This window comes from Papio anubis, chromosome 3, assembly GCF_008728515.1.
Source record: "Papio anubis isolate 15944 chromosome 3, Panubis1.0, whole genome shotgun sequence".
Classification (NCBI taxonomy): domain Eukaryota; kingdom Metazoa; phylum Chordata; class Mammalia; order Primates; family Cercopithecidae; genus Papio; species Papio anubis.
In genome coordinates, this window is record NC_044978.1 from 66,773,955 (window position 1) to 66,794,820 (window position 20,866).

The window sequence follows — 20,866 nt, forward strand, 5'->3', positions numbered from 1 at the left end:
AAGCTGAAACAAATGGTATCAGCAATAAGAAAACAAAACTTTGACTAGATTAAAAATACAAGTTTGTTGAGGCTGAGTTGGGCAATCAATCAAAACTGAAAGTACAGGCCTGTGTTGCTTAACCAAGGGGATACATTCTGAGAAATGCATCATGAGGTGATTTCACTGTTGTGTAAACATCAGAGAGTGTACTTACACAAACCAAGATGGTACAGCCTACTACATACCTAGGCTATATGGTATAGCCTATTGATCCTAGGCTACAAACCTGCACAGCATGTTACCGTACAGAATAACAGAGGCAACTGTAACACAATGTGAAGTATTTGTGTGTCTAAACATACCTAAACACAGAAAAGGTACAGTAAAAATATGGTATTACAATCTTATGGGACCACCATATATATATGTGGTCCACAGTTGACCAAAATGTCATCATACAACATAGGTTTCAGCTGCATGGGTTCACTTACACATTAATATTTTTCTGCTTCTGCCACCTAAGACAGCAAGAACAGCCCCTCTTCTTTTCTCCTCTTCAGCCTACTCAACATGAAGATGATGATGAGGATGACCTTTATGATGATCCACTTCCATTTAATGAATAGTGTTATTTTCTCTTCCTTGTGATGTTGATGACATTTTCTTTTTTTTCTAACTTACTTTATTGTAAGAATAAAGTATGTAATACATACACAAAATATGTGTTATTGGTAAGGCTTATGGTCAACAGTTAAGCTATTAGTAAAGTTTTAGGAGAGTCAAAAGTTATATGCAGGCTGGGCGTGGTGGCACACACCTGTAATCCCAGCACTTTGGGAAGCCAAGGCAGGCGGATTGCCTGAGCTCAGTTTGAGACTACCCTGGGCAACATGGTGAAACCCCGTCTCTACTAAAATACAAAAAATTAGCCGGGTGTGGCAGCAGGTGCCTGTAGTCCCAGCTACTTGGGAGACTGAGGTAGGAGAACTGCTTGAACCCAGAAGGCAAGGTTACAGTGAGCCAAGATTATGCCACTGCACTCCAGCCTGGGTGACAGAGGGAGGCTCTGTCTCCAAAAAAACAAAAATGTTATATGCAGATTTTTGATTGTGCAGGGGGTTGTCATCCCTGTCCCTGCATTGTTCAAAGGTCAACCGCAGATGATGTTCTGGTGGTTGAAATCAGAAGCCACTTCCAACAGCTTTGACTGTGGTGTTTTCATACCTCTACCAGTAGGAATGGCTGGTAAACCCAGACAAAATTTAGGGCCCTGTTTGACCAGTCATTTTTCAGACTGGAGCGATTTATAGCACTCAATCCCTTTGGCAATAAAACAAATAAATGCTGTCTCTTTGGCCTTACCAGCAAAAAGGAGGCTCAACACTTTTTACTAAGACTCTATCAGTATAGGAGACAATATATGATGCCATCAATGGCAGCTCCCAGATGTGAACATGTAGAAACACAGGGACCAGCACAATCTTGTTTCATTCTGACTGACCTTACGCTTCTCTAAATTTGTCTGAGTGGCCTTGGATTATACCATCTATAGCAACTGAGGCTGCAACTACTCGGTAACACTACTTATGTGACTGAAATCCATATATGATGATTTAAATCAGGTTTGACAATAATTCTGAACTAGAGTAACCTGGACCCTTTGGGGTTATGTACTTGTATGCGGGGAAAATAAGCCATAGAAGGGCTCTCTATGGGGAACAGGGTCTGTTTTTTGGCCCAGCTATTGCACCCATAATTATTGGCAATAACACCACATATCAGCAGGTCAGTCAAAGCTCCCTTTATTGGGTCATAATGTATAATAAATTGGTCCTTCACTACCTTCAGGCTGCCTAATAAAAAGATCTATTGATCCTCCCTTGGAACTTACAGTTGACTGAGTCAAGACCTTGGGGGACAGGACTGAGGTTAATACTGCAGGTTGGCTTCATCCTGCTGTTGTGTCTGATAACAGCCTTCATTAATTGCTATATGAGACCAAATGAACAAATTTGGTAATGAATAAACAACCTGTCAGGTTAATCAGAGTAGCTGATGGAGTGGCATACTGATGTGAAAATTCAAGTTTGGCCAAGAACATGTCGGGCTGAGGAGCAGATTGTTGGAACAGACTATCCACTATGGGCTCTGAGTGTCCCTGCATACTTACTAGGTATGCCAAGAATGCAAGGACTTTATCTTTACCTAGTCCATGTCCTAGGCTTGTGTTTACACTAAGCAATCTCAAAGTATGGGGTAATAACTCCCTTTGGACAAAGACCAGGATGTTTTTTGCTTACTACAAAAGCAGTTAATATCCCAAGCTCAGTCTTTCTGTCTTACAATATAACCCACTGTGTGCAGGCTTTCATCATGGGCCCTTTGTGTTCCTCCTGTGGGAACTAGAAAAATAAGGAACTGAATAAAACCAACATGAAGCTCTGGCTACAGCTTTTGCTGTGAATAATAGTCCTTTGTTTCTGACCCAGGTGTCTTGTGCTTTCTGTAGTATCCCATGAAACAGTAACAGACTAACTTGTTACCTTATAAATAGGGCAAAATCTCAGACCATGCACAGTTATTGACAGACATCAACTATTTTCTTCTTGGCAATAGCTGGCATTTTAGGCACCATGACTTGGCTAGCAATACATTTATTATTAGCATGACATATGAAAAATTATTTTCCAAAGACTTAGCCAATAACACTACAAAAACAAAAAGCCCGTTAATTCCTGTGAATTTATCTGTGTGTGTCCATGTCCAGTAATTATTTCACTGTCTGTCTGAAGCACTAACAATACTAAATCCAGTGCTCGACGCCACGCCTCAATCTTTGGTGTAACAACGTCATAAACTCTTGGAATCTGCTCCAATTTATTTGAAATGTCTGAATTTAAAATTCTACTATTTAGTTTACTATATTCATTCAAGATGTAAGATGAAGGAGAGCCAGAGTCTGTGGCATTTTGCAGATGATGCTGAATGTATGTGCTGGCTTCAAATTCTGATGAGTAATGGGCAGTATTATATAGGAGAGTTGAAAGGTATTTCTGCCATCCATTTGCCAGGAATTTAAGCACAGTTGGTCTGTATATTGCCAGAGATGAAGCCAGCCAAGAGGAAGTATTATGGAGCCACCCCGAGCAGGCATGGTTCTCTTTTTTCAGAGATTGCTCCGCAAGAATTTGAAGACAGCTAAGACACAAAAATTCAACTGCACCACCTCCAAGGAAGACCTTTTCCTCTTTTAGAGCATAATACAAACGATAGGCACATGTCCAGAACCTATCTTCTTTGGTTTGCATCTGTGCAGTAACTGGGTTAGTGAGCACAGCTGTAACCAAATTAATTCCTTCTGTTTTTAATAAGATTGCGATTCTGTTGTTCCCATCTACAACATCCAAGGGACTGCTTCTCCAGAAGGTCACACAGACCCCATTGCCCACACAATCTTCATTCACTTGTGTAATGTAGGCCACCTGTACTGCTCCTGCAGCTTCTGCAAAAGCCTGCATCACACTGCCATTCACTGAGCCAATTACCAACTGCTTACTGTTTAAAAATTTTTCAATTAAGCGTTCAGACACATTTCCTTGTACCAGGACAAGGTTCACATTGAACTGGATTAACACCTGTAATACGTGATTTGCCCACAGTTCTTCTGAGCTGTCTTCTTGAAGCTCCATGCTAGTTAATGCTGTTTTAATATTTACAGACTTATTAAATCCCAGGTGGCGATAATTCTCTGTGAGGTCACCCTCAATGAGAACTACTCGGAGAGGCTGATTCTGCAATTCCTTGATCACAGGAGTATTAGATACTGACACAACAGTGATATATCCTGGACAAACACAAGAAGAAGTTTCAGGTAAGCCTGGTAGACAGCAAGTACAAATTCTCGAAATGTCAAACATAAATGGTTTTATACAGTTGCCTTGTTGCACACAAGCATTCTGATATTGCAACTGTACTGCTTCTTCTACTAACTTCATGCTGCTGTGATCTCCGTGACTCAAGCCTACTGCCAACTCTACCAAATCGTTACATCTGTAAGTTTTGAGAGTAGCTGTAACATGTTCTTGAAATCCATCTGGTTTGCTTACCCATTCAGTATTATCTGTCCCATTAAAATGCCTACTGTGGATTAGTATTGACTTTCTGCAGCAGGTATCGGCAAGCAGGCTGTTTTTCAGAGTTCGTGATGTGTTCTTATCTGCTTCAACCTTAGCCTGAGGTTTAAAGAATTCAGATGATTTAAGAAGTCTCCCAGAAAGATTGGAAATGGTCAATGTTTGAGAGGCAACATCTCTGAGACCATGCTCTTCCTCTATCAAATCAGTATCTGAAGGGACCTGTAGAAAAGGACACAAACTTACACTAAATGTTTCAAGTTGAGGAAATGTTTTTGTGCTGTCCATACAGTCAAATATATTGTGAACAGGTACTTGAAGAGAAACTACTTCTTCACTACAGAACTTTAAGCCTTCTGACATTACTGACACTATTACAGAAATGGGGACGCCAAGATGAAGACATTCTTCAACTGCACTGCTCCAAGCACCAACAAGAAACAAAAGAGTACTGGTTCCAGTTCTATATGTGTTATTTTGTGCTTGAACTGCTTCATTGAGAAGCTGTCCCACTGCACTGCTTAAATCCAAACTTTCAAGAAGCCTTACTGTTGAACTGATTAATACACTTTCATGACATTCTTCATCTATAATAAATTTGGATGATTTTAGTGGGCCTAGGAAAGTTCTTCCTGTTTCCGCGAATGATGAAAGTTGTTGAAGTCCCATGTGTCTTCTTTTGTTTATGACTCTGCAAGCCATCACCATGTATCATGATCTGCAAAGAAAATAAGAACTTGGAACTTCATTCAGTTTTTATTATATAGAAATAAAAATAAAATATGCTTCCTGTTTTTGAGGTACATATAATTTCCATTAAAAAAGGGTCAGTGCAATGATATAGTATTATTATTCTATGAATGATAAAGGTATGGGGGAATGGAAGAGAAGCACTCCATCCAACAGAGGAAATGAAGCATGAGGGCCATAGGCAATGTTTCCAGAAGAAAGCAATTCTTGGAATGAGTCTTGGAAAATAACTGGAAAGAGTTACAAGTTGAAGGAGGCAGTAGTAAATGCACATATATGTGAAAAAACATAGTGTATTAGGGGAAATAGAAGTAGCCTGGTTTTATGAGAATATAAAAAATGTAGTGGAGCGGCTGGGCGCGGTGGCTCATGCCTGTAATCCCAGCACTTTGGGAGGCCGAGGCGGGTGGATTACAAGGTCAGAGGTTCCAGACTAGCCTGGCCAATATGGTGAAACCTTGTCTCTACTAAAAATACAAAAATTAGCCGGGCATGGTGGCATGGGCCTGTTGTCCCAGCTACTTGTGGGGCTGAGGCAGAAGAATCACTTGAACCCAGGAGGTGGAGGTTGCAGTGAGCCGAGATGGTGCGATTGCACTCCAGCCTGGGCAGCAGAGTGAGACTCGGTCACAGAAAAGAAACAAAACAAAATAAAACAAAAAAAAACACGTAGTGGAGAACAGTAGGAGATGAAGCTCTAGAAGACGAAAGGAGTTGGTTTATGAAGGGCATTATGTGCCAGAGCAAGGAGCTTAAACTTGATCCTGTAATGGGAACCATTAAAATTTTTTTTTTGAGACGGAGTCTTGCTCTGTCACCCAGGCTGGAGTGCAGTGGCTGGATCTCAGCTCACTGCAAGCTCCTCCTCTCTGGTTCATGCCATTCTCCTGCCTCAGCCTCCCGAGTAGCTGGTACTACAGGCACCCGCCACCTCGCCCGGCTAGTTTTTTGTATTTTTTAGTAGAGACGGGGTTTCACCATGTTAGCCAGGATGGTCTCGATCTCCTAACCTCGTGATCCGCCCGTCTCGGCCTCCCAAAGTGGTGGGATTACAGGCTTGAGCCACCGCGCCCAGCCTAAATGTTTTTAATAAAAAAGATCACGAAACAACTTGATGTAGTGTTTGAAAACATGTACTCTAAACCTAGAAGTCTGGGTGTAAACTTAATCTTACTGCTTACTAGCTATATAGCCTTCAGCATGTTATGTACTTTATCCCTTAGTTTCCATATCTAAAAAATAGGGATAATAATAGAAGCTATTTCATAGAGTCATTATAAGGAGTGAATATAGTACTTAGAACAATATCTGGCACCGTGTTTTATGAGTTCTTGTTTTAATAACAATAATAATTGTAATGTTTTGGATATATTACCACTGATAACACTGTAGAGGACTGACTAGACAAGTACCAGACTGGAGGTAAAGAGGCCAATTAAGAATCTTCCACAGTTATCTAGGCGAGAAATGCGGAAGAGGGATGGAGGGAAGGGGATGGATTTGGTTACTGAATAGATTATAAAGAAAAAAAAATACTACTTAAAGGGAGGTTCAAGAGCAATTGTACTTCATCTGCATATTTCAGAATTCACATATAAAGTGAACAGAAAGTTACAAGAAAGACTTTAGCCCAATAAAAAGAATTCTCAACAAGGTACTCCTTAATTGAAAAGCTGTCTATTAATAAAATAACTTGCCTTGTGAGGTGTGAGCTCCCTGTTACTTAAAAGTGCCGGAGCTAAGGAGCTAAGATTATAGATGATAATCTGTAGTAAAATTTTCTTTTCTAACTCTAAAACTTGATGATTCTTGGGGTAATATGTATCTTTTAAATGTCAAATATTAAACAGCAAACAACTCTTAGACTTTTGCTTTTCCTCTAGTACTGGCCACATCACTGGTAATTTGTTTCTATAATACCTAAATTAATCCTTGAAGCTGAAGAGTAGCATAGTTCAAGATCTATCTAAAGGTCAACAGCAGGCCATAACACGATACAGGTTGAGCATCACAAATCTGAAAATCCCAAATCCAAAATGCTCCAAAATCTGAAACTTTTTGAGCACTGACATGACACCCAAAGGAAATGTTCATCGGGGCATTTCAGATTTCAGATTTTTGAATTTGGAATATTCAACTGGTGTGATGGTTAACATTAAGTATCAACTGCAGACTGAAGGATGCAAAGTATTGTTTCTGGGTGTGTCTGTGAGGGTGTTGCCAGAGGAGATTAACATTGAGTCAGCGGACTGGGAGAGGAAGACCCACACTCAGTATGGGTGGGCACCATCCAATCTGCTACCAGCATGGCTAGAAAATGCAGGTGGAAGAAGGTGGAATACGCTGGCTTACTGAGTCTTCCAGTCTTTATCTTTCTCCCATGCTGGATGCTTCCTGCCCTTGAACATCAGACTCCAGGTTACACCAGGTTACTCCTGGACTTACACCAGTGGTTTGCCAGAAGGCCTTCAGCCACACATTGAAGGTTGCACTGTCAGCTGCCCTACTTTTGAGGCTTTGGGACTCAGATTGAGCCACTACTGGCTTTCTTGCTCCTCAGGTTGCAGATGGCATATCACAGGACTTCACCTTGTGATTATGTGAGTTAATTCTCCTTAATAAACTCCCTTTCATATACACATATATCCTATTAGTTCTATCCCTCTAGAGAACCCTAATACAACTGGTAAATAAATAATGCAAATATTCCAAAATCTGAAAAAATAAAAAATCTGAAACACTTCTGGTCCCACACATTTCAGATAAGGGATATGCAACCTGTATTCCTCAAGAGTAGCTTCCAATAGGCTTTTAAGGACTAAGGAAGAAAACTAGTACTGCCTAGGACAACGAATAATGAATTGTGTGAATTAAGTTTCAAATCCTCTTTTGTGAAATTTTCAATTCTGTAGAATAAAAATTCATAATATACTCAGGCATATCTCTACACAGCATCAAAATGGAGCATCAGGCCAGGCACAGTGGCTCACACCTGTAATCCCAGCACTTTGGGAGGCCAAGGCAGGTAGATCACTTGAGGTCAGGAGTTCAAGACCAGCCTTGCCAACATGGCGAAACCCCATCTCTACTAAAAATACAAAAATTAGCTGAGTGTGGTGGTGCATGCCTGTAATCCCAGCTACTCAGGAGGCTGAGACATGAGAATCACTTGAACCTGGGAGGCGAAGGTTGCAGTGAGCTGAGTGAGGTTGCCCACTACACTCCAGTCTGGGTGACAGAGCAAGACTCCATCTCCAAAACAAAACAAAACAAAACAAAAAACAAAAAACAAAATGCAGCATCAAAATATACTTTAGGACTCTAACTTCAACAATCCTGAGACCCATTATGTCTTCCAGCTAACATCTTATCATGTTTGGTTGCCCTTCCTTCACCTCTAACCCCCATATTATCAATTCCCTATTTACCTGGTTTAAATTCCATTTGTTAACTATTGCAATCACTCCATTGCATATATAACATGCCCTCAAATTCCTTGCTCCTCTTTCTTTTCATCTTACTCACCTTGCAAAGCTACTAATCTTGATGAAATTCAACCTTGTCTACTCCATGCTTGCCCTGGTGCAGCTGAAAATAAACAGAAAAACACAACTATGCTCATTAGTGGCATTTTAAGTTCATGGACCTCAAACCTCAAGTGCCCCTTAATACTGCCTAGCAACCTATTTCCCTAGTCCATGTATCTTTAAATTTTTTTTTATAAGATTGCTTTCTGTGATCTATTTAAGAAAGTTTTACCTACTCCTAAGCAGAATATTTATTCTTCTATATTTCTTCTAAAAGCTTTATGGTTGTAGTCTTTAACTGAAGTGAAACTCATTTAACATAAAGGTAACCATTTTAAACTGTACAATTCAGTGGCATCTAGTACACTCACAATGTTACACAACTACCACCTCTATTTACCTCCAAAACATTTTGATCTCCCAAAAAGAAAACTCTATTAGCCATTAAGCAGTCACTCCCTGTTTCCTTCTCCCCCAGATACTGACAACCACCAATCTTCTGTCTCTATGATTTACCTGTTCTGGATATTTATAGAAATGGAATCCTATAATATGTGACCTTTGTGTCTTTCATTCAGCATGTTTTTGAGGTTCATCCACGTTGTAGTATTAGTACTTCATTTTTATGGCTGTAGTTATGTATCACATTTTGCTTATCTGTTCACCCATTGATGGACATTTGAATTGTTTCCACTTTTCAGCTATTGTGAAGAGTGCTTCTATGAACATGTGTATATAAGTATGTGCTTGAGTGCTCATTTCCAATTCTTTTGGTTATATACCTAGGAGTGGAATTGCTGGGTCATGTGGTAATTCTTTAACTTTTTTTTTTTTTTTTAAGAAATATTTCATTTTATTTTACTCTTTCAGCCATGAGTATTCCAAGGAAATGCAAGCTCATGAAATTTAGAAATAATACCAAATGTGAATAAGACCAGCTTTAGAGGTTGCATGGCATCAGCTGAGTATGATTGTCTGGAATCATTTTTGGCCTTCTCAGTTTGCCAAGACAGGTGTACCATTTGGTCATGTAACAATTTCTGTGGTAACTTTCCAGGTTGAAGACAGTTGTCATAGAATGGTGATGCCCAAACAACTGAAATGGTCATAGTACACAAAGGAAAACATTACCAGGTGATAAAGACTATTTGTTTATTATGAGACTAAATGGTAAACCAGAGTATATGCCCTTATATATTATAGCACTACAAACATTCCTAGTCATTCCTTCATTTCATTCATTCATTCATGCATTCAGTGAATACTTCTTAAGCACCTACAGCATACCAGAAGGCACTGTGTTAACTGCTGGGATTACAAAGACAAAGATTATACACACTTTGCCCTCAAGGAGTTCCCAATCTAATTGTGCAGAGAGATATGGAAATGAAGCATAAAAATTCATCGTAAGGAGTGCTGAGAACAAAAGTCTGTTCAAAGCAAGACACAACCATGGATTATTCCACCACAGGTTCAATGGGAAAAGTATGTGGCATTTCTCCTCCTCTTCAGAATAATGAATGCTTGACATAGCTTTTGTCACTGTCTTCTAGTTCCAGTGTTACAAGGGAGATCCCCAGTATTACAATGAGTCACAGCGAACCTAGAAATGATAAGCATTCTTTTTATTTTTATTTTTTAGACAGGGTCTTGCTCTGTCACCTAGACTGGAGTGCAGTGGCATGGCTCACTGCAGCCTCGACCTCCTGGGCTTGGGTGATTCTCCCACCTCAGCCTCCTAAGTAACTGGGACTACAAGCGCATGCCACCGCACCCAGTTAATTTTTGCTTTTTTTTTTTTTTTTTTTTTTGTAGAGATGGGATTTTGCCATGCTGCTCAGTCTGGTCTCGAAGTCCGAGGCTCAAGTGATCCTCCTGCCTAGGCCTCCCAAAGTGCCGGGATTACAAGTGTGAGCCACCACACCCAGCCAGCATTCTTAATGTTTACTTACAAAGGTATTTCTCTGTCAAAGTCTTCATTCACTTAAAGAAAACCATTTATGATGCATCTTAAAGAAAGCATGCTCACATTTGCCTTTTATTGCCAGATTTCTCTACTTGGCCTTATAAGGCCCAAATGGTAGGGGCAGATCAGGAGCGGGGACATAGGGCGTGTTCTAATAATATATGCTAAACACGTAGGGGAGACAGCTTGTCATTGAAGATGTGCCTGACTGCCACTGAGCTTCACCCCTATACTCACCCAACAAAAAATGAGGAGCTACCCCTAACTCCCCACATCCCCATGCCCTCCAAAGCTGTCTACATGGGCTGCTCTGTCCTTGGCATGTGCCCTTGAGGGCTGATCCCACTTGGCCACACAAAGGTTTATGCTCTAGGGTCTTTGAAAGAGAGATTCCTGCTCTTCAACTTTCAAGCCTAAGCCTTAACGTTTCAAGGGCTGCTTCTTCCTCTGAAATAACTTGCTTTCACTGGTCATTCATGATTTGGGTGAAAAGGCGGAGTCTCTCATTCTTGGTTGCTTAATGCAAAAGGCCTGAGTCATATTTCCTATAGTGTTGTGGGACATCCAGCCACAGGCATGAAAAAGAGAGCAAATATCTTTAACTTTTGAATGAACTGTCAGTTTTCCATAATAGCTGAACATTCCCACCAGCAATGTATGAGGGTTTTGATTTCTCCACATCCTCACTGCATCAGCTTCCTAGGGCTGCCATACCAAATTACCACAAACAACTGGGTAGCTTAAAACAATACATATTTATTCTTTCACAGTTCTGGAGTCTACAAGCCCAAAATCAAAATGTTGGCAGGGCCATACTCCTGAAGGATCAAGGGAAGAATCCTTCCTTGCTTCCTCCAGGTTCTAGTTGCTCCTAGTGGTCCTGGGCTTCTGACTGCATAACTCTAACCTCTGCCTCTGTTTCATACGGACTTCTTATAACCCAGTGATACCAGTCACTGCATTTAGGGCCCACCTTAATCTAGTATGACCTCACTTTACCTAATTACATCTAAAAAGAACCTATTTCCAAATAAGATCACATTCTGAGATGCTAGAAGGACATGAATTGGGGGTAGCATGAGGGGGAAATAATCAGTCCAGTATACTCAACACTTGTCATTTTTGCTTTTGTAATATTTTGTAATATTATAGATATCCTAGTGAATGTGAAGTGGTATCTCACTGTGTTTTTGACTTGCATTTCCCTCATATTGAGCATCTTTTCATGTGAATTGGTCATTTGTGTATCTTTTTTGGAGAAATGTCTGTTCAAGTCTTTTGACCATTTAAAAACAGAGCAGTTAGTCTTTTGTTGGTAAGTTGTAAGAGTTACTTATACATTCTGGACACTACATCCTTATCAAACTATGATTTGCAAGTATTTTCTCTCATTCTGTAAGTTAGTTTCCACTCTTTGGATTACGTATTTTGATGACCAAAAGTTTTTAGTTAGAAATTAGTAATCTAGGCCAGGCGCGGTGGCTCACGCCTGTAATCCCAGCACTTCGGGAGGCCGAGGTGGCAGATCACAAGATCAGGAGATCGAGACCATCCTGGCTAACACGGTGAAACCCTGTCTCCACTAAAAATACAAAAAAAATTAGCCGGGTGTGGTGGCAGGCGCCTGTAGTCCCAGCTACTCAAGAGGCTGAGGCAGGAGAATGGCATGAACCTGGGAGGTGGAGCTTGCAGTGAGCCGAGATCGTGCATTCCAGCCTGGGTGACAGAGGGAGACTCTGTCTCAAAAAAAAAAAGAAAGAAAAAGAAATTAGAAATCTAATTTACCTATTTTTGTTGTTGTTGTTTGATGAAATCTAATTTACCTATTTTTTTGTTTGCTCATATTCTTTGTGTCATATCTAAAAATCCATTGCCAAATCCAAGGTTATGAAGATTTATCCCAATGTTTTCTTCAATGAATTTTATAGTTTCATCTCTTATATTTAGTTTTTTGACCCATTTTGAGTTAATTTACATATAAAGTATAAGGTAGGAGTCCAACTTTATTCTTTTGCATGTGGATATCCAATTGTCCCAGTACCATTTGCTGAAGAGATAATTCTTTTCCCCATGGAGTGGTCTTAGCATCTTTGTCAAAAATCAATTGGCCGTAGATGTCTATGGATTTCTGGACTCTCAATTCAATTCCACTGTTCAATACATTCATCCTTATGCCAGTACCACACGTTTTAATTACTATAGCTTTGTAGTAAGTTTTGAAATCAGGAAGCATGAGATGCCAAATATGTTATTCCCTTTGTTTCAGCTTTAATATTTATGTTAATAAGTAATCTAACTTTGTAAATGGTGTGAGGTAGGGGTTCTTCTTTCCTCATGGATATCCAGTTGCTCCAAAATAATTTGCTGAAAGGACGAGCTTGAAAAGTTTGACTTTTGGGTTTTGTTTTTCATTTCGAACATGTTATGAAAGCTTACTAAGTCTGAGGCATTTTACAAGTATTATGTAATGTAGTATTCACAACATGAGGGAGGTACTATAATCTATTTTAGTGATGTGGAAAATGAAGCAGAATAGTTACATAACATATACAAAATTTCACAGCTAATTTGTAAAAGGCTATGGACTAAAACCCAGGTTTGCCTAATGTCAAAGCCTATGCTATTAACTACTATATAATTCTGCCTTTTAGCTGCCCCTCACCCAGCATGATAGTAATTCACCCTCTGTTCTTTAGAATCTTTTACTGAGTTTCCCTCTTCCAAACCTTTCTGCCTTCTTGCAAGCCTTATTCATACTCTTAACTTGTACATGTATCAGAGTCTCTGCTTATGATTTCCTTTCTATAGTATGCTTAAATCACAAGATATTACTATGAGTAGAAAAGTCAGAGAGAACTTAGAGCAAATGGAAAAAGTCATGGGCTATTTCAAATTTAATCTGTATTTAATTTATGTGAAAAAGTTTCCTAGATACAAAAGGCATGAAATTATTTAAACAAAACTAGTGCATAAGCAAAAAATCACATAAACCTTATATCAAAATCAATGTTCAAGATAAATCTGCCTTGGCACTTGAAAAAGCTATTCCAAGTTTTAGTAATTTTTTAAAAAAGTCTTAGTATTCTCAACTTTAGAAGAGCTCCTAAATTATTATTTTGAATAGGTTACAGTTGGCTATAATTAACATAAAATAAAAACTCAAAACACAAATGCCCCATCCTCTAAGAGATTGGGTATAAAAAGGCAAAAACAGCAAAGGGGATAACAAAGTGGATAATTTCAAAGATGATAAGTACTTCTGGCAACTCTTCTTGGCATTGCACAGACATAATCTGATTCTTGTCCTGCTATGCATGTCCTGTTATGCACCAATGTTTTCCATAAACAGTTCTCTGTTTTCACTACTTGCCAGCTTAATGTTTCTTTGACTTTCTAAGTGTGTAATGGAAGAGCAGAGTCGTGTAATGGAAGAGCAGAGTCAGACAACTTAACTGGAATTTTGACATCAGAAGTTTTCTTTTCCAAAGATTATGTCCAGTTTGTCTAAGGTACTCAGTTTAGAGTAATAAGACATGCAATGCTTTCAGGAGCTGCATTTTGAAAAATAACATTATTTTCTTGATGGGCATGACTAGCCTTTTCTTCATCTAAATCAACTGTTTGCTCATCTCCAGTCTATTCCCAATACAGAAGTCTAACCATGTCACTCTACTGTTTAAAAACCTCTAACTCAGAAAATAAAGCTTTATGCCTTTGACACAGGAGTTCCTTTTAGAAATGAACTCGTATCCTTTCACTCCTAGGCTCAAAATCTTGCAAGGCCTACCCATTTCACTTGGAGTCAAAGTCAAAGTCCTTACAACGCCCTAATTTTCTGCAGTCCTTTCTTTACCCTTCCGACTTTATCACTTACTATTTTATCCCTTGGCCACTTTGTTCTGGCCTCCTTTTTGTAATGCTTTGCATGTTCCCTATCTCAATGCTTCTGTTTTAGTTGTTCCCTCTTTCTGGAATGCTCTTCCCTAAGAAATCTATTGTCACATCACCTTCAAATATTTTCTCAAATTTTCTGCTTTTCAATGAGGCCTAACCTGAGCACCCTACAGAATACCACAAATCCTCTTTTCCCTCTGTACTCTGGATTTCTTCCATCTGTTCTACTTTCTTTTTTCCATAACACTTATTCCCTTATAAAATAGGATATCATTTACTTATTTTTTTTTTTTTACAGACTATATCTCTCTCTTGGAATATAATTTCCAGGAAGGCAATTTTAGTCAATGACATATATCCCGAGTACCTACAATATTGCCTGACACACAGCAAGTACTCTATAAATATTTGGTAAGTGAATGAATTTTTTTCACCATATTTGTTACCCCAAATTTAAGAACAAAACTGAAGCAAGAGAAAACAGATGGCACTTTTAGTATTTCTCCAACATGAATATAAGTTTTAACCATCCTTGGAGTTGACCTGATTCCTATTTGGCACCGCCTTAGTTGAAGCCCTTTAATTGCTTCCAATGAGAGTTCCTCCTTCATATGGTGGTCAGAATTAGCACTGAAAAAGCACAAACCTAAACAAATTACTCCACTGCCAAAAAACATCTATTTATCTTTAAAAAGAAAGTCTTTACTCCTTGGCTTGATATATGTGCCTTATAATCTAACCTCAACCTAATTTATGACTCCTCTCCCACCTTTCCTTATAAACCTCATGATCTTGTCACACTAGAACATATCATTTATTTTCACTAAGCGATACTGAGTTGAATATTCTATATTTTCTTCATCTCCATGAATGCTATAGATCTTTCATGACCCAAGGCAAATGCCTCATTTCCTATCAGCCTTCTCTAATGCCCTGGGGTAGAGTTGTCCCTCCTTTCTGTGCTCCCAAGGTACTTTCTATACCCATCTACTAAAGCAGATTAAAAATACCCTGTATTAAAAACATTGTATTATGTTTGTGTCTAGCTCCCCCACTAATCTGTAGATTCCTTAGTTATTCATCTTTTATATTCTACTTTTATTTCTTTTGAACTCACCCAGTAGTTGGCATAGTGCATGATATATAGAAAGCATTAAATACATTTGGGAGATTTAAGATTGCCTATGTGTTTAATGTTTTCCTGGATAACGATAATGTTCTAAAGTGCAGTTAGATTAGTTAATAGCTATTTTTCGAAACTAATTACATCCTACTCAAGATCTGGGAATTGGAATCTGAGCCTACAATTAAAAAAAACATTTTAACTAGTAGTAAATATTCCAAATATAAAAGCCTAAATCATAGCGTGATATAAAAATAGGTTAATATACTACCCAGCCTTTTAATTGTCATTAGATCAAACATGATCCAAGAGATCCTAGAAATTAGGATTGGGTTGAGTATATACTTGGTTACTATTCATTTCTGGGTCTAAGAAATCCCTTTAATAGTAGTATTAAAAATGAAATATATGGCCAGGAGCAATGGTTCACGCCTATAATCCCAGCACTTTGGGAGGCCGAGGCGAGCGGATCATGAGGTCAGGAGATCGAGACCATCCTGGCTAACACGGTGAAACTCCGTCTCTACTAAAAATACAAAAAATTAGCCGGGCGTCGTGGCGGGTGCCTGTAGTCCCAGCTTTTCGGGAGGACGAGGCAGGAGAATGGCAAGAACCCGGGAGGTGGAGCTTGCAGTGAGCTGGGATCTCGCCACAGAACGCCAGCCTGGGCGACAGAGGGAGACTCTGTCTCAAAAAAAAAAAAAAGTATATGACCTTGAAACTGATCAAGAGCAACTTTCCAAGTGAGATAAATGATGTGAAAAATCATATATTAAAGTGACATTTTACTTAACTCAAAAATTATCTTGAATTTACGCCATTTTAATTTTCACTGGGTAATTTCATATGGAAAAATCATCTGCAATATGAGGATAACCTTACCTATTTTCCAGAAACCTAATGAGATTTTTATCAATGATTACAATACTTGCGTGTCTGTCTGGAATATAATATGAACAAGACAGGCTGATGGTTTTGGAAAATGTACCATGTTTCTACTTACTAAAGCATGAAAAGTGATTTGACAGAGTGCTTCAAGAATGCACTTTGCACTTGTTTTCCTCTCCTACCTTCAGGAAGATAAGTGAGACAAAAAAAACAAAAAAAAACTAACGTTAGAATTCTTTCTGAATCCATTTTTGAAGAATCCAGTATAATTTTTAGAAAATATTTACTCTAGAGAAGGCATTGTAGGAGGCATAAAAGGGGCCCGCATATGTGAGCAATTAAAAGAAGTTTTAAGATTCTCTCATTTCTTCATTCCCACCAGGAAGTCAGTGGTCCACCCTACCTCACTCTTTCTCCCCTGTCCTTTAAGCTGATTCCTGGCCAAATTCAGAATGGACAGAAGCAGTAAATCCGGCCCTCTGGACAAGAGATTGAGTTGGTTTACAAAAGTTTCACGAGTATCTAAGTCTAGGCCGTTACTGAATCAACTGGATAATCAGACTACCCGTGTCTGACTCTGAAGTGCAGATCAAGCTGACATTGTTGACAACTGGCTAGATCTTAGGTCTGGGCCAAGGAAATGGCTGTGTGTGTGTGTGTGTGTGTGTGTGTGTGTGTTGGGGTTGGGGGGCGGGGTCCAATAGTAATTATGGGTGGGGCCAAAGTCCTACCTTGTAAACAAATGCTACACGAAACATACGTAAAAACGTTTATCTATGTATGTAGTGAAGCTTTAAACACATCCCAAGACCCATGCTTATCCCCATACCCACGTCCCTCCAACGACACTGTTGCCCTATGCCACTGCTATACAGAAATTTTGGTGTCTACCATGCCAGAATCCCTGCCCAAAACAGGGAGGAGGTAAATGGCTGAAGGCCAAGCTCCAGGCACTGTGGAAAATGAGGAAAGTCTAGCGGCAAAAAGAAAGGGCAGTCCCCTCTTCCTCAAGTACTCCTAGCCACATGCTGGACCCATTCACCCCAGGCCCTCCAGGCCCTAGATTCTCATCCTTTCCCTGGCCCGAAGAGGACAGAAAAATCAAACACAACGGCTCCCACGTCTTCAGGAAAGACTTAGCTCAGCAGTCAGCGGAAGCACCTCACTACTAACCTCGCTCCTTTCTCCTGTCCTGCGGGAGGCTGGAGTTCCCGGCTTCCCACCGGCCACACGCGATTCTGGCTGGGACAGCAACACCAAAAACGCCAGGGTTAGGGCGCCCCCTTCCCCGTCCGCAGTTTGCGCATGTGCGAAGAGGGGCTTCTGGTGGAGCCGGGGGTTAGTTGCTAAGAAACACAGTTGGATAGAAAAGTTCCGCTTAACGCCGGACTGCGAAAGGCGGGAACGTCACTCTATTGGTAGAGAGTAGAGAGAAAGGGCTGGTTTAAAGGCCTTCTTTTCTGTCCATTGGATGGACTGGATATCAATCATTCAGGCTGGGTGGGCGGGGCTGAGAGAGGTCGGTGAGAGCGGCCTTAGCAACCGCTTGTGAGCTGTAAAGACTTGGGTTGGGCGGGGCTGTCGGAGGTGACGCCGGGAGGTCCCGGCTGAGAGTGCCGGCTGGGGACATGGTGAGTGTGAAGCTGTAACCTTGTGCTAGGGCCGGAGCTGAAGTTTTTCCCCCAGAGCAAGGAAGGCTGCCCCTGGCAGCAACTGCATCCCTTCCTTACTCCTGTTGAGATTCATTATATAGTAGGAAATAGGTACTTTAATAGTTTGTCATCAATTATTCTGGTTCTGCTAACTATTCCAGTTATGTAATTTTTCTTTCACCCATATGTGTGTGTATTACAGACATCTAACTACCATACAAGTTCAGATCAATGGAAGAAAAGAGCAGCAAAAATTGAACGGAATGAATCCCAAAAGCAAGAAATTAAAGATGCCTTTAATTTATTTGATGTCGATAGGTCTGGAACCATCGATGTAAAAGAAGGTTCTGAAATTATTTCTAATTCTAAATCATTTTTAAAACCGTATTATTTGTGGCAATCTTTAAGGCTTTCTTTAACAGTAGTCTTCTGAAAGCTTGATATAGAGTCTCTTCAGTGCATATGGTTGCCCTGCGTTAACAAAACAATATCTTGTTAAGCATTTTAATTGTGCTTTATAAATGAGTAGGCAAAAGCCAGGGTGTAACAGTGATGTACCTGATGGCACAGTAGGATTGGAACACAGGCCTGCTGACCTAGTTTTCTATGTTTATGCTCAGTCCGTAATAGAAAAGAGAGAAGCTCTTAATAGGGCGTTAAAAAGCTTAAAATAAAATCATGGCATGTTATAATTTATTTTCTTCCTATTTCAGATTGCAGTGTGGGCCTTAGGATTTGAACCAAAGGAAGAAGAAATTTTAAAAATGATAGCTGAAATTGATAAAGAAGGAATTGGTACCATTAGTTTTGAAGATTTTTTTGCCATTATGAGTATAAAAATGATATAGTTGTGATTTTATTTTTCCAAGAAATACTAGCAATAACCTGCTACATTTTAGGGCTGCAGCAATCAGAGGTTTCATAGAGAAAGAATTGGAACTAGGTTTTTAAGGATGGGAGATAGGAAGAGCAAGATTTCAGGGTAGTAATGAGAAGACTATGATATGGAGAAGAGTTTTCTGTCAGGAAATAATGAGGCTATATTGCAGGATATATTGCAGAATGGGGCCAGAATTTGGAAGCCTTGAATTCAGCAAACATGTATTGAGTGCCTGTTTTTGCCAGGCACTATTCTAAGGAGCATTGAAAGAGACAACCTTCCTGTTTTGAAGCTTACATTTTTGGTAAAGGATCTGAATTACTAGGTTTAATAAGAGATGCCTTCTCTACCACCCTGTGCCTCCTCCACTTCAGCAAGCTCTACATTTAAGCACCTTGAGGGCAGATGTGAGTACATCATTGTTAAAAGACCAATAAATAAAATCAGAACTCAGCTACTTGGCACATTGCTGCTTTAGACCCCAAGGATCTAATAAGTCCAGCTTGATAAAATAAATAAATGAAAGACTATATAGTTGCTTCTTTTTTAAAAGAGTAAAAAAGATGAAAAAGAAGAAATATTGAAGGCTTTCAAATTATTTGATGATGGTGATACTGGAAGTATAACACTAACCAGTATCAAGAGGGTTACTCAAACTAGGGGAAAATTTAACATGATGAACTTCGGGTAGATTTTGCTTATTTTTATAATTATAATTTATATGTAATTATAACTTATGTGATAATTTAGGATTATAATTCTAATTCTAGTTGTACTTATACATTTAAAATAAAATTTGGTTTTGAATATGTGTTTGACTTCATTTATATCATTTTAAATGTATTTCACGTATTTACATTTTGTTTTACAGGAAATGCTTGATGAAGCTGATCATGATGGAGATGGAAAAATAAATGAGGAAGAATTTTCGAGAGTGATGAAAAAGATTACTCTTTATTAATAGTGTTGTTTTGGTCCTTGTGGAAAATTAACAAATTTGTATTTGTTATATAGTTTTGTACTTTAATATCTGAATGTATTCATTTTAAGTTTTTAGTTTATATGTACACATTGGCTTCTTGATGTCTAATCCATGTAAGAAGTTACACATCTCTACCAGTATGTTGTTAAATCTACAGCATCAAGAAACAAAACATAATGACTTCTTTGAACCATTAATGCAAGAACAGTATTAATTCTACCTGCTCTTTTGAGAACCCTAGGTCACAAGGAGTTAGAATTTTTAAGTTTGATGAAGTTGGCTTCATATCCAAATGAATTTGGCAAACAAACCCTGTATTTTCCTTTTGTGCAACTCAAAAAAACCTGATGAACATTTGCTTTTTAGTCAGTTACTCAAATACGTAAAGTATTAAATAGAACTGTCTGGAAACATTATTTGCTAATTTTCTTCTTTTAGTTGTAAAGAAAATTCAAAACAGCATTTACATCACCCATATTTCCCTGTAAGTTTGACCCTATAGTGAGCACTTAATACCTCTGTGTTAGGACAGGTGGTGTAGGGAGTTTATTTTATTTTATTTTATTTTATTTTATTTTATTTTATTCATATATTTTTTGAGACAGAGTCTCCCTCTGTCACCCAGGCTGAAGTACAGTGGTGCGATCTTGGCTCAATGCAACCTCTGCCTCCTGGGCTCAAGCAATTCTCCTGCCTCAGCCTCCCTAGTAGCTGGGACTACAGGCACCCGCCACCATGCCCAGCTAATGTTTTGCATTTTTAGTAGAGACAGGGTTTCACCGTGTTAGCCAGGATGGTCTCAATTTCCTGACCTCGTGGTCCACCTACCTTGGCCTCTCAAACTGCTGGGATTACAGGCGTGAGCCACCGCGCCTGGCCGAGATTTTATGTGTTATCTCAGTTAACATATTACAAGTTGGAAGCTGATTGTATTAGCCCCATTTTACATACAAGAAAACTAAAGTTCAGAGAAGTTTTAAACATTCCCCAATTGCCCATTGATAATAAATAAAACATGGATTCCAAATCTTAAGTTCTTATTCTTCATTATACTGCTTCCCTATGGATAAAACTTTCAAGATAACTGTA

At 39.2% G+C, this 20,866-nt stretch overlaps 1 protein-coding gene and 1 long non-coding RNA gene across 4 annotated transcripts; one reads left to right on the top strand and one right to left on the bottom strand.

Annotated features, from left to right (window-relative positions):
* Window positions 1-2,620: 2,620 nt before the first annotated feature.
* On the bottom strand, window positions 2,621-17,765 carry BBS12 (Bardet-Biedl syndrome 12). Its single transcript, XM_009207522.4, has 3 exons — window positions 17,437-17,765; window positions 8,391-8,453; window positions 2,621-4,833 (listed from the first exon to the last, which is right to left on the bottom strand). Exon 3 carries the CDS (start codon window positions 4,821-4,823, stop codon window positions 2,691-2,693), a length of 2,133 nt encoding a protein of 710 aa, XP_009205786.2. The 5' UTR covers window positions 4,824-4,833; window positions 8,391-8,453; window positions 17,437-17,765; the 3' UTR covers window positions 2,621-2,690.
* A 27-nt stretch (window positions 17,766-17,792) lies between these two features.
* LOC101002804 lies at window positions 17,793-20,325 on the top strand. 3 transcript variants are annotated; one of them, XR_647250.4, is made up of 4 exons: window positions 17,793-17,894; window positions 18,118-18,259; window positions 18,629-19,202; window positions 19,667-20,325. It is a non-coding gene; the product is annotated as an uncharacterized LOC101002804 (long non-coding RNA). The 3 variants fall into 3 exon arrangements; XR_647251.4 differs by having other exon boundaries at window positions 17,868-18,026; XR_647252.4 differs by lacking the exon at window positions 18,118-18,259 and having other exon boundaries at window positions 17,800-17,894; window positions 19,667-20,324.
* The last annotated feature ends 541 nt before the right edge of the window (window positions 20,326-20,866 follow it).